Source organism: Salvelinus alpinus, chromosome 9, assembly GCF_045679555.1.
Source record: "Salvelinus alpinus chromosome 9, SLU_Salpinus.1, whole genome shotgun sequence".
Taxonomy (NCBI): Eukaryota; Metazoa; Chordata; class Actinopteri; order Salmoniformes; family Salmonidae; genus Salvelinus; species Salvelinus alpinus.
The window spans coordinates 64,158,807-64,173,534 of NC_092094.1; the positions used below are offsets into that span (position 1 = coordinate 64,158,807).

General features: G+C 39.6%; 1 protein-coding gene across 1 annotated transcript in view; it reads left to right on the forward strand.

Annotated features, from left to right (window-relative positions):
• Positions 1-14,728, forward strand: part of LOC139530459 (MAM domain-containing glycosylphosphatidylinositol anchor protein 2-like) — a 240,088-nt gene that overhangs the window by 209,726 nt on the left and 15,634 nt on the right. Inside the window, exon 12 of the mRNA XM_071326910.1 lies at positions 6,876-7,053. Within this exon, the coding sequence (XP_071183011.1) occupies positions 6,876-7,053 (178 nt within the window). The remainder of the gene's footprint in view (positions 1-6,875; positions 7,054-14,728) is intronic.

A 14,728-nucleotide genomic window follows, 5' to 3' on the forward strand; every position in this document is an offset into this window, starting at 1 on the left:
GATTGATTGACTATGGCTTTTCAAATCACCCAGTATTGCTATCTGTAGCGTTAGTTCTAAGCAAATGTTGCAATTCTTCAGCCATTCCTGGACCTGTGACCAAAAACGAGCTACATATGGACAATACCAAAATAAATGATCTAATGACTGCCTCCTCACAGCAGAATCTGCAGAGCTGGGAAGATTGTATCCCCCATATATATATAACATTCTATTAGTTGCAAGAATTTTGTATAGTAATTTAAATAGAAAAATTTGAAGTTTTGAATCCGGCGTTGTTTTGCGTATCAATTCATAAACCATGTGCCATGGAATGGGTACATCAAAAAATATCTTCCCAACTATTTTGCAATTTATATGGCACAGCTGTCAGTTTTTTGGTCCTTAAATGAAATTGGTATATGTTTTTATTTATCACACTTTTCTTTAACCATTTATGTTCTTTAATACTGGGCCGACATACAAGTTCCTTACTTTTTCCCCTTCTACTTGCCTCTTCCATTTTTGTGGTAATGCTGCAATTAATTGGTTGTAATTTTGGGTAGAGCAGACATTTCCATATGTCTGTGTTAGCTGCATGTGTGACAACTCCACCAGTCCAATTTATGATATCATTCACTAAAATTATACCTTTTTTAAAAATTTCTTTGATAAATACATTTTTTTAATCGATTAGTATATTTGAATGTAACCACAATATTTGTTGTACTATTTGTTCTGTCCTTTCCGGTGGATTAAACTGAAATTGCAACCAACTTTCTAAGGCTTGTTTAAAAAATTATGATATTTTGGAGATTATTTCCTTTTCAAACAACCGAAAGTGAGCAGGTGTAATCTGAATAAAGGGAAAACGGCCCTTCTTGAACATAGGATGAGACATTCGTACCAATTTACTAGAGAACCAGTTTGGATTTAAGTATAACTTTTGTATGACTGATGCCTTTAGTGAGAGGTCTAATGCTTTAATATTTAATAATTTCTGCCCTACGAATTCATATTCGTTATATAAATAGGCCCTTTTAATTTTATCTGGCTTGCCGTTCCAAATAAAATGTAATATTTTTTGTTCATATAATTTAAAAAGCAGGTCACTAGGTGTAGGCAAAACCATAAGCAAATAGGTAAACTGTGATATGACTAAAGAGTTAATCAGGGTGATTTTTCCACAAATAGACAGGTATTTTCCTTTCCATGGTAGCAAGATCTTACCTATTTTTGCTAACTTTCTATAAAAATGTATTGGAGTGAGATTTCCATTTCTTTCTTTTGGGATTTGTATACCGAGTATGTCCACATCTCCGTCAGACCATTTAATTGGTAAACTACATGGTAATGTAAAATGTGATTTTTTTTGTGATCCAATACGTAATATGGTACATTTATCATAATTTGGTTTTAATCCAGAGAGGATAGCAAAAGTATCTAGATCCTCTATGAGGCGGTAGAGAGACTCTAATTGTGGTTTTAAAAGAAAACATGAATCATCAGCGTACAATGACACCTTAGTTTTTAAGCCACGGATTTCTAATCCCTTAATATTATTGTTTGATCTAATCTTAACAGCTAACATTTCGATGGCAATAATACATAGATATGCCGATAGTGGACAACCTTGTTTTACTCCTCTAGATAGTTCCAAACTTTCTGAGATGTAGCCATTATTTACTATTTTACACCTAGGGTTACTATACCTAACTTTAACCCATTTTATAAGAGATTCCCCAAAATTGAAATATTCTAGGCATTTATATTTAAACTCCAGTCGTACTTTATCAAAAGCCTTTTCAAAATCAGCTATGAAAACCAGGCCTGGTGTCCCCGATATTTCATAGTATTCTATTGTTTCCAGTACTTGTCTTATATTATCTCCAATGTATCGTCCATGTAAAAAACCTGTCTGATTAGGATGAATAATATCTGACAATACTTTTTTAATTCTATGCGCCAAGCATTTTTCTAGGATTTTTGCATCACAACACTGAAGTGTATGAGGTCTCCAATTTTTTTAATGGACTGGATCTTTATATATACCACTTGGTCTGAATACTTTCCGAAGGCACTGTATGTTGCACTATCCAGGTGTGGAAAGCTCTTAGAGACTTACCCAGAAAGACTGTAATTGCTGCCAAAGATGCTTCTACAAAGTATTGACTAAGGGGTGTGAATAATTATGTAAATGAGATATTTCTTTATTTCATTTTCAATATATTTGCAAACATTTCTTAAAACATGTTTTCCCTTTTTCATTATAGGGTACTGTGTGTAGATGGGTGAGAAAAAAATCTATTCAATCCATTTTGAATTCAGGCTGTAACACAAGAAAATGTGGAATAAGTCAAGGGGTATGAATACTTTCTGAAGGCACTGTATATATTGTACTCATATTAAGCCTATGATTTTGACACTCATCTCTTTTGACTAATGCACTGGTATACTTTTCTAAGTACCTGAGGACCGAGGGAGTGGTTGTGGTGAGTTTAATTTGACATGCTTAGCTGGTTCTAGAGGAATCGTTCGACAAAGAAACCAACAAGGGAACTAAGACAGCGAGAGTTTGTAGATTAAAACCTACATGCTTTAAATTATTCCTTTTAATATTTGATTTGAAGATACAGTTGAAGTTTACATACACTTAGGTTGGAGTCATGAAAACTCGTTTTTCAACCACTCCACAAATTTCTTGAGACGTGTTCTGTCTCCTAGAGATGAACGTACTTTGGTGCGAAAAGTGCAAATCAATCCCAGAACAACAGCAAATGACCTTGTGAAGATGCTGGAAGAAACAGGTACAAAAGTGTGTGTGTGTGTGTGTGTGTGTGTGCGCGTCTGCGCATCTGCCTGCTTATTATATTCAAATGCATTTGTTAATGTATTTGATTATGTCTGGAAACAACACTTTTCATTATGTTGAGGTGCCATTTGTAATTAACTGAAAACTGTAGGTCAATTCATTATGAAGTTTCACAATATGTTTCTTGGCAAGCTGTGTTATTTGTAAGAAAGACAGAAATAAAAAGCCATAGTGATAGACAGTACTGTACAACAGAGTGTGTGGTCATATACATAAAGGTCCAAAAGTATTTGGACAGTGACAATTGTTTTGTTGTTTTGGCTCTGTACCCCATCACTTTGGATATGAAATTATACAATGATTATGTAGAATAGAATATGTTTCTAAACATTTCTACATTAATGTGGATGCTACCATGATTACGGATAATCGTGAATGAATTAATGATGAGTAAGAAAGTTAGAGGCATATATATCATACCCCCCCAAAAATTATACCCTCCCCTGTTATTGGTAATGGTGAGAGGCTAGCATGTCTTGGGAGTATGACCTTTGGTGCAGGATAGATAGCTTGCCTTTGGAACATTCTCCGCATATTTAAGGAACATGACAAACCTTGGTGTTTCATTACTTTAACAGAACGTTTCCTAAAAGTTCAAACATGGTTACATTTCATTTAAATGTTTTTAATGTTCTAGGAACGTTCTCTAACTGGTTTAACATTGGGAATGTTCTCAAATAGTTCAGAGAACGTTAAGAAACAATGTTCTTCTGTGGGAATTTCAGTACTTCGGCATAACGTTTCTATTTCAAGACATGTTCTCAAATTGTTCCAAGAACGTTAACAAAACTATCCATAAAAGACTTTAGTAACGTTCAGAGAACATTCTAAGAATGTTATTTGAATACTTAAGCATTCCATTATCGCAATCAACAAAACTATCTTCTATCTAGTTGTGAGTTTAGGTGTGTTGGACACGCCCACCTGATCTTAGTGAGTGTTTGTTTCCTTTGAAATGGGGTCTGTTTGAATAGACCCTGGCTTTCCAACCCTGTTCCTGGAGCGCTACCGTTTTATAGGTTTTCGCTCCAACGCTAATCCAGCACACCTGATTCTAGTAATTAGCTGTCTGATAAGCTGAATCAGGTTAGTTACAACTGGGGTTGGAGCGAAAACCTACAGGCGGGTAGCTCTCCAGGGACAGGGAACAGTTTGCATAAAAAAACATGTCATGCTCCATTCTGGTGGCGCAGTGGAGTAATTTCATAGACAGAGAACAGAAGATCATAGGTTCATATCGCACTGATGCCATGTCACAATAAAAAAGACATGTGTTCGCATGATTAATGCCTATCTGGGGTTGGAGTTAAAAAAAGATAACCCAAAATAAGCTAGCAGTGTTATTAAGTCTTATTGAAACATTCAGTAAAAGTTAAGGAAGTTATAAAAATAATAACTCAAAATAACCTAACATTTCCGTTGTCAAAACGTGAATAAGATTTTCTCAGAACCTGCCTGCAACATAAAAATAAACGTTCCCAGAACAGGCAACATTTTCACTGCTGTTTTCAGAACGTTAAACAACTTTCAGATTTACGGTCAGGAAATGTATAGCTTTGTTCCAACAACTTCCAAGGAACCAAATGTGCTAGCTGGGCATGTAGGGATTCACAGCTCTGAGACATTGAAAACCTGGGCTGGGTGGGGTGTTTTAAGGAGGGAAGCAGAGGCCATGTGAGGACTCCCAGGATGCGTCCTGATTGTCCACCCTTCTCCCCAAGTCTGCACTTCCCATCATGAATAAAACAATCTTAGATTGATGTAAGTATTGGCTGGAGAGAGATTCCACCATTTTTTCAATTCTTGACTGGAAGTGTGCAAGTGCACACTTGGAGAAAAGGGCAGAGAATTGTGACTGTAGCCCCAGTCTCTAGGGGTTGTCTTCACTTGTTATTCCTCCAGAATCACACAAACTAACATACAGCTAAGTGAGGGCAAACTTGGGAGAATCTCAATTGTATATCTGTGATCGAGGGACAGAGAACACAAGGATTTAAGGAAATACAATTGAAATCCAACTTAACTTATTGGATAATGCTGTTAAATCATTGGTTTGGTCTGACTTTATGGTAGATGGGACTAAGATCAAGTGTTTTGGAGGCTGTAGTGATGGTTGCACTTCCTTGCAAAATACGTAATTCATTAAATATGGGGCGGCAGGTAGCCTAGTGGTTAGTGCGTTGGGTTGCTGGATCGAATCCCCGAGCTGACAAGGTAAAAATCTGTCGTTCTGCCCCTGAACAAGGCAGTTAACCCACTGTTCCCCAGTAGGCCGTCATTGTAAATAAGAATTTGTTCTTTATTTAATTAAATGACTTGCGTAGTTAAATAAAGGTTAAATAAAAATGTATTCTATTAGCAATGGTGTAAAGTACTGAAGTAAAAATACTTTAAAGTACTACTTAAGTCATTTTTTTATGTATCTGTACTCTAATTTACAATTTATATTTTTGGCAACTTTTCCTTTTACTTCACTATAGTCAAGCATCGATAAAAATGTCACCAGAATAATAATATTTATTGGAATGGAGCATCAAGATCACCTTGCACTTTCACAACCCTGTAAAGTTCATCATCACTTAATTCATCTGTAGCCTGATAAACTGCATTGGTAGGACCACACACCATGTAGTGGTGTGTGACTCAAAGTTTACTTTATTTTGACGGTTGTTATATCAATATTTCCACCGCCATTTCTCGCATAATTAATTTTACCGACACAAAAAGATCCCACCATGTTGAACGAACAAATGTCAGCATTTATATAATTGTACCAAAACGACCTGTTTCCATCACAGCTGACGTCATTTTTTTTTATATGGTATGGCTTTAATCTAAAAAAAACTGTGGATAGAAACGTGGTTAATGATTTTTTTTGATATGCATCTCCCATTTGGCATGTCTCTTGTGATGTGGTTCACAGCAGCACTGACGGATGTGTTGACTTGACAACTGCACTGGAGTTTAGAATGACCCTTACCCCCCTTTTTGTTTCATGCTGGCTGAAGACCTAGCTAGCCAGTAACTAGCTAACACCAGACAGAGATGAAAGGCACATTTTGGCACCAGTAGAGTAGCTATCTAGCTACATAAACCACACCCCCTCAGAAACCATGCCTTCACCAATGTTGGTTACAAGGCGGTAGTTATTTAAATTAGGTGAGAGATTATCATGTTACCATTGGTGTATTAAAATGAGAGTTAAGGTGATGTCACCTTGTCCTAGATTTCTGCCTAAATAAACATACCCAAAAGTAACTGCTATTCATGTGTAATTACATGATTCTGACATGCAAACACTTAAGTAAAAAATACTTCAAAGTAGTACTTAGGTAGTTTTTGGGGTTATCTGTACTTTACTTTACTGTTTATATTTTTGACAACTTTTACTTCACTACAGTCCTAAAGAAAATGTTGTACCTTTTACTCCGTACATTTTCCCTGACACCCAACAGTACTCGTTACATCATGAATGCTTAGCAAGACAGAAAATGGTCCAATTCGCACACTTATCAAGAGATACTGCCTCTGATCTGGCGGACTTACTAAACACAAATGCTTTGTTTTTAAATGATTTTGGAGTGTGACCCTGTCTATCTGTAAATAAAATACAAATTGTGCCATCTGGTTTGCTTAATATAAGGACTTTTTTATTATTTGTACTTTTACTTTTGATACTTAAGTATATTTTAGCAACTACATTTACTTTTGATACTTAAGTATATTTAAAACCAAATACTTTAAAACTTTTACTCAAGTAGTATTTTACTGCGTGACTTACTTTTACCTGAGTCATTTTCTATTAAGGTATCTTTACTTCTACTCAAGTATGAGAATTGAGTACTTTTTCCACCACTGTCTATTAGTATGGATTTTAAGGATGTTTTCTTTGACCTTGAGTTCAGAAAGGGGATCAATGGGAATTTATTATAATGTGGCCAGTTTGGCCTATGTGCACTTGTAAAAAAAAAAATATCAAAAAGGGATTCTAATGATTTTCCAAAAAATCCTATGTTTTGTCTAGACGGGCCAGTCGAGGTGGTGGGAGCAGGAGATCCCCATGGAGGGAGCAATTGCCATGGGCGAGCTGATCACCCACAACCTGACGGAACTCATCAAGCCCGAGGCCTACCTGGTCCGCCTCACCCCCATCACACGCTTCGGAGAGGGAGACTCCACAGACAGAATCATCAGATACAGTGGTGAGCACAAATCATTCTGTCTAGTTGGACTGTACATACTGTCCAACTAGATTCTGTGTATGCTCACAATTTTGTATTGTAGTATACTAATGTACTTGACCCTCAGCATTGTACAGACTTCAGTAGGGACTAGCATGGCCATGTATGCGCACAATTGAGTATTGTATTATTGTATATTGTACACAATGTATGTGACCCTCAGCATTGTACTGTAAAGACAGAATGTTCTTCAGTAAGGACTAGTGCCATATGTGACATGGGCATAATGTTCTATGTAGATCAGGGGTGTCAAACATATGGCAGGCTGGTTTGAGTAAAACAAAAAAAACAAAAAAATGGGGGGGGGAAAACTCAATATACTTTAAAATGACCAAAACCAAATCTGTGTCGAAATGATAATGGACCTACATTCCTACAGTTTCTCGACTGTGTCCAGCTCGCTAATAATCAACTAAAGGAAAGATGGACACTCAGTGACTGTCAAAAATTAAATAAATAAAAAATGGATAGAGGACTATGTTTTTGAAATTTTGATGGCGTGGAAATATAACACATTTTCAGTGCGGCCCTCCGGACCTTATTGAAGACCATATGCGTACCCAGGAGAAAATGTACACTGCTCAAAAAAATTAAGGGAACACTTAAACAACACAATGTAACTCCAAGTCAATCACATTTCTGTGAAATCAAACTGTCCACTTAGGAAGCAACACTGATTGACAATAAATTTCACATGCTGTTGTACAAATGGAATAGACAACAGGTGGAAATTATAGGCAATTAGCAAGACACCCCCAATAAAGGAGTGGTTCTGCAGGTGGTGACCACAGACCACTTCTCAGTTCCTATGCTTCCTGGCTGATGTTTTGGTCACTTTTGAATGCTGGCGGTGCTTTCACTCTAGTGGTAGCTTGAGACGGAGTCTACAACCCACACAAGTGGCTCAGGTAGTGCAGCTCATCCAGGATGGCACATCAATGCGAGCTGTGGCAAGAAGGTTTGCTGTGTCTGTCAGCGTAGTGTCCAGAGCATGGAGGCGCTACCAGGAGACAGGCCAGTACATCAGGAGACGTGGAGGAGGCCGTAGGAGGGCAACAACCCAGCAGCAGGACCGCTACCTCCGCCTTTGTGCAAGGAGGAGCAGGAGGAGCACTGCCAGAGCCCTGCAAAATGACCTCCAGCAGGCCACAAATGTGCATGTGTCTGCTCAAACGGTCAGAAACAGACTCCATGAGGGTGGTATGAGGGCCCGACGTCCACATGTGGGGGTTGTGCTTACAGCCCAACACCGTGCAGGACGTTTGGCATTTGCCAGAGAACACCAAGATTGGCAAATTCGCCACTGGCGCCCTGTGCTCTTCACAGATGAAAGCAGGTTCACACTGAGCACATGAGCACATGTGACAGACGTGACAGAGTCTGGAGACGCCGTGGAGAACGTTCTGCTGCCTGCAACATCCTCCAGCATGACCGGTTTGGCGGTGGGTCAGTCATGGTGTGGGGTGGCATTTCTTTGTGGGCCGCACAGCCCTCCATGTGCTCGCCAGAGGTAGCCTGACTGCCATTAGGTACCGAGATGAGATCCTCAGACCCCTTGTGAGACCATATGCTGGTGTGGTTGGCCCTGGGTTCCTCCTAATGCAAGACAATGCTAGACCTCATGTGGCTGGAGTGTGTCAGCAGTTCCTGCAAGAGGAAGGCATTGATGCTATGGACTGGCCCGCCCGTTCCCCAGACCTGAATCCAATTGAGCACATCTGGGACATCATGTCTCGCTCCATCCACCAACGCCACGTTGCACCACATACTGTCCAGGAGTTGGCGGATGCTTTAGTCCAGGTCTGGGAGGAGATCCCTCAGGAGACCATCCGCCACCTCATCAGGAGCATGCCCAGGCGTTGTAGGGAGGTCATACAGGCAAGTGAAGGCCACACACACTACTGAGCCTCATTTTGACTTGTTTTAAGGACATTACATAAAAGTTGGATCAGCCTGTAGTGTGGTTTTCCACTTTAATTTTGAGTGTGACTCCAAATCCAGACCTCCATGGGTTGATAAATTTGATTTCCATTGATAATTTTTGTGTGATTTTATTGTCAGCACATTCAACTATGTAAAGAAAAAAGTATTTAATAAGAATATTTCATTCATTCAGTTCTAGGATGTGTTATTTTAGTGTTCCCTTTATTTGTTTGAGCAGTGTATTTTGACACTCCTGATGTAGACTATTAGCATTGATTACTAGGTCCTATCCTAGCCCTGTATGGATGTTGTCATAATTACACAGTCATGTAAACATGTCTTGAAGAAAATATCCCAGTAAGAGCCACTCAGACGCTGTCATATTTTGTGAGTATTTATATGATAATAGGGACCCCTACTGGTTAGGAAAATATAATTACATAGGTCACTGACTGAGTAAAAGTGTATTTATTAAAAGGAGGAAGTAAATCATTATCATCGTCGACGGGCAGACAAACGTCAAAGTATCAGGAGTCATCCATGAAGGATTTCAGCCGAGGGTACAAACTTAAAGGAATTTTGAATGAAATGCAATTGTAATGTAGTTGGGGTGCGGATTTTAATTACCTATCTGTTATTACTGTCTTTATGTAGACAACGTTCCACGTCAGAGAAGAATCATTGTCTATTTAACTGGTGTTTATCTATCTTTCACTCTCATTTACTGTTTTGCCTCAATCCATCCTCTTTTTGGTACATTCTTACAAAGGGAATGAAAAGAGTCACAGAAAATGTTGGCCCAATCCACCTCTTCAACAAATTAACTCCTTTCAAGACTGGACAACAGGCTGCGGAATTAGAATCACAGCCTGAGCATTGCTTCAATAGTTCAACACCAACACAGATGGACGCCCTTGTAGTGCAGCACTACAACACAAGAAACAATTCTGTCCAGGTTTTGAGACCTCTATCTCCCAGGCATGAATAGCCTGGGTCTATGCTAGTTCCACCCTTTGAAATCCACGCCTGGTGCAAACCTACAGCTGTCAGCCCTAGCATGTGAAGTATGCACGCACGCAGCCAGCTAGTTCCACCCTGTAGAAATACAAAATGACAGTCTGGTGACGAGTTGCTCTGACTAGCAAGCAAACACAACAGTTCACTGACCTTCTGCACTAATTGGATGCTTCCAGCCTATTTTATCTAATTATGTGTTCTCTGCGCCCAGGTGAGGTGAGGTAATAGCAGCACTAGAGTGCATATCTCTCCATCCACCCACTTATTATCCTGTTTTTAGGGGGGAGTATGCTATATGTTCCATTTCAGAGATCTGAAACTCCCGGCCCTCGGCCCAAATCAGCCCCCAGGGTGCTTATTTGTGGCCTGCAGACCTGTGGTTTGAGACGATGCTATATGCTGTATCCATGTTATGGTTGTTGCCCATACTGACAGGCCCATACTGACTTGACATTGCCCATACTGACTTGACATTTCAACCTCTACCCTGCGGTCTCCTCTTAACAGTGTTTAAGGTCCCGCGTGACCATAGGTTGTGGTGCAACTACGACATCAGGACTCAAAAGGTCGCCGTTGAAGCAGTGACACACTTAACCCATCGGTGTACAGTTTTAAGCCCATGGGAAAGCACATTTTATTGTATACAGGAATGTCTATACTGTATTGACCAGTATGAGACCCTTATACTCCTCACACAATTATTTAGGCTATATTAAACTCTCCAAATACAATTTATACCACCACTAAGGACATTGGTAAGGGAATGTTTGTAAGTTAATGTATGACTATTCCCTTACTCCCCTATTTAGACTGACTTGTGACTTATTGAGATTAATATTCATCTTTGAATGTGCCTGTTGGTTCTCCTTTCAATTAGTTTGTCTCATAGAGCTATTAAGCCGGCAGTTACGACCTGTGGCAAAGGTTGAGTTTTGTTTGTTAAACAAGATTTGCAATGGCTGCAGTTCAAATGCATGCTCGGGATGGTGCCAAACAAATTGGCAAACCAATGGGGGAAAATATAATTGCTCTGTCATCTCATATTATACAATAAAATGCTCAAAACTCACACACACACTAAGGGCCTGTGGATAACATTTATTTGAATATGAGAGAAAACATTCTGACACATGATTGTTCACATAAGATGATACCGTGACCTGAAATATTGAGATTTATTTTCGTTGGTTTTCTCCAGTGATACAACATAGTACTTCAATGATTTGCAGATTATCTGACAATCAACAGATGATTCCTCCAAATGTATCTGACCTGAAACGTTTAGTCTCCCTCTGCATGAGTTGCATCAAGATTACACAAAGCACACTAACATCAAATGACCTCTTTTTGCATATTTGTTAATTTTGTAAACCAGAACCTGGACTGTTTTAATCACTACAGTTTAAAATCTGAGGAGTGCTTTGAATAACTTTTGGTTACACATTATACCTGTGTAGCAAGACTTTACACTGTAATTACCCTTCTAACAACATTGTATTAACTTGTTATTATATTATACATTAGTAACTGCATTTTAATTGCATGAGGAAATATCAATGAGCTCCTCCAAAGGGCACCTTCAAACTTGTTCCCAAACTTTCCTGCCTTTTGTTTATTCCTTGACACTGTACACAGGCTCTTAAACTAAGAAATGATACTGAGCTTGATGACAAAACCATTAGTTGGTTTAGCATCAGATAGGCTACTGCTGTACATCATTAGAAAACGTTACATACCGTTGTATATCACCGGGCAGAGCTTAAGTTGCTGTAATCATAGATCAGATACATTGCTTGGTGAAGGTGGCCTTTGAAAGCAAGCTAGACAGGGAGATTATTGCAAGTAGCCTATATAGGGAATACAGCAATAAATTATTGCACTGTTCAGATTCATTGTCTTATATCAGATTTTATTTTTTATGTAACCTTTATTTAAGTAGGCAAGTCAGTTAAGAACAAATTCTTATTTATAATGATGGCCTACACCGGCCAAACCCGGACGACGCTGGGCCAATTGTGCGCCGTCCTATGGGACTCCCAATCACGGCCGGTTGTGATACAGCCTGGAATATAAACCAGGGTGTCTGTAGTGACGCCTCAAGCACTGAGATGGAGTGCCTTAGACCGCTGTGCCACTCGGGAGCCCAGATAGAGCTTCTATTCTGCCAGTATTTCTGGAGTTTGACCATGTGCATGACAACTAGCTTAAATGTGTCCATTAGCTTGCTAAAGTAATTCGTAGCTAGTCACTTCATATGAATAGGAAGCTAACCTGTACACATTCAATGCTGAACACCAAACGCTTCCTCCATAAGCTAGCTAGAAAGCTACTTTAGCGACATTATTTTATCACAATAAAGCCGCTAGCGCAGCCTGTTCTGCCACGAGTCAGTAGCCTCCCGTCAGCTCATATGCTGCTGCGCTCAACTGACCCAAATGTTAGTGGTTGCAGATAATTTTAACAAGGCCTAGACACAACTTTGTTTATATTTTCTTGCCAATTGAATTGGAAAGTATTAAATCACTGTCATGTAATTTTGCTATCTATTCTGCCTATTTCATAGATAGTCATACAAGAGCGCAGTGATATCAAAAAATAGGAACTATGTTTTCATTTTTGAATGGCAGATGCTCTGGAATCCCCAAATGTTGTTCCACGCTCTACAAGACAGATCTGACGTAAGACAATGCCCCAGGTTGTTATTGCTCTGAGGAAGCATTTAGCTAGGCTAAGTGCAGGTATTAAGATAAGGGCCTTGTAACAGTGCTTGTGTAGTAAGCCTAAAATGAATTGACCTTGGATTCTGTAAGAAGATGATGAGCATTATCCTGGTGCCAGATCTGTTTGTGTTCATAAGACTTGGCAAGACAACACAAGCAGGTCTGGGACCTGGCTAGTTGAGCATTATTTCTCACAGAAATATACTGTAGTACAGCGGTGTGCGTTTAGTGTTGTTAGATGACTGTAGATAATGCTCATGTATGACTGGAGGTAATTGCTCAGAAATGTATGGAGATCTGATTCTGGCGTCCCATATATGTACAGTAGCATACTAGCATTGCACCTTTCGATTCCAACGTGCAGTGGCACTGCCGTACAATTGTGTCCTCTGGATAACAGCATTCAAGGCCCGAGGACATGCCAGGGCAGCCACTTCAGTGTAATACACTGGATCATCTTTCGTAACCACAAGTGTTGGTGTTAGAGTTACAGTATGTGTTTTTCTCTGAGCAACTTTAGCCTCAAGAATGGTGTTTACTTCTTGCTCACACCGTAAATATTGTACAGCAGCTGTTTGATGAATAAAACAAGGATATTCAGATGGTCTCATGAAGTGACGCCTACAAGAGAGAAGCAGAATGTACAAAAACATGTATTTTTATGTACGCTTACGAAAACGTGTTCGTGCGACTACCTTAGTCTTCCAGATATGTAGTCTATCCTACACGACGAGCGAAAGAGAGATGCACCAATTTGAATGTGTATTTAACGATGTTGATAAAATGTGCGTTTTCCACCGTCGCCTCCCAGCCTATTTCCTCCCTACACCCCTCCCTGCCTCTGTAGTCCTAATTGCTGTCTTGCTGAACCGAGTGCACAGAGCCTATCAATTAGAGTCAGTGCTAATGGAGAGCATGTTTCCAAACTAGCAGCATCTGCTCCTCTCCACCAAGGCAACCTCCTCCTCACTCAATTTGGAAACAGCTGGGTGGTTTAGTAGTGGGGGAAGTGAACCTTCCCGATGCATAATTGGCTTCAATATTGCAGCTCTGAAAGGGGAAAACTATGTAAAAAAAACGGGCAAATAATGAAAATCTGATGCGATTTGCCACAAAACCACCCACCCACACCTCCATATTATACAGTTGCCCAAATGACAATCATTTGATGCCGGCGCATGCATTTTCATGTTTTAGTCCTCAATACGAAATAAATCAATTGGCGGTTCTCTTTACAATGGGATAATTTCTATGCAATTTATTTTGTACAGACTTCATTTTAATAATAGCAGCTTCTTCCCTTGAACATCTGCTGTTGTTTTTGTTTTTCGAATGTGTCATTGTTTTTGCATTCTGGTCATATCAGGCAGCTAGCCTAGTGGTTAGAGCGTTGGACTTGTAACCGAAAGGTTGCAAGATCGAATCCCCGAGCTGATAAGGTACAAATCTGTCGTTCTGCCCCTGAACAAAGCAGTTAACCCACTGTTCCTAGGCCGTAATTGTAAATAAGAATTTATTCTTAACTGACTTACCTAGTTAAATAAAGGTAAGATAAATATCTAATAATTCATCATTAGTCTATTCAATGGGCCTCTGGCTGTACTTCTCTTGGGCCGCACTGATCTGTTACACCACCAAATGGACACACTGTTTACTCTAGTGCAGACGGCTCACCATGAAAGTTTACAGCCTGAATACATCTCCCAAACTCCTACTGTGCTTGAAGAATGCTTTCTCTACAGATTAGGTTCTGGGAGTTGATTGGTTGAAATTGGGATCAATTTCAGGTCAACTATCTCCACGGCACATTGTTGCGAAACCTCTGCCCAGCATGCAGTTCTGCCCTCATTGGGATTGGGGAAGGACTCAGCCGCTGTTCCTGGCGAGCGCAGATAGGGAGGGTGGTGAATTAAATTAAGAAAGATGCAGGTCTGTATAGTTCACTTGAGCATTGTGCTTCCTCTCTTCCATTATAC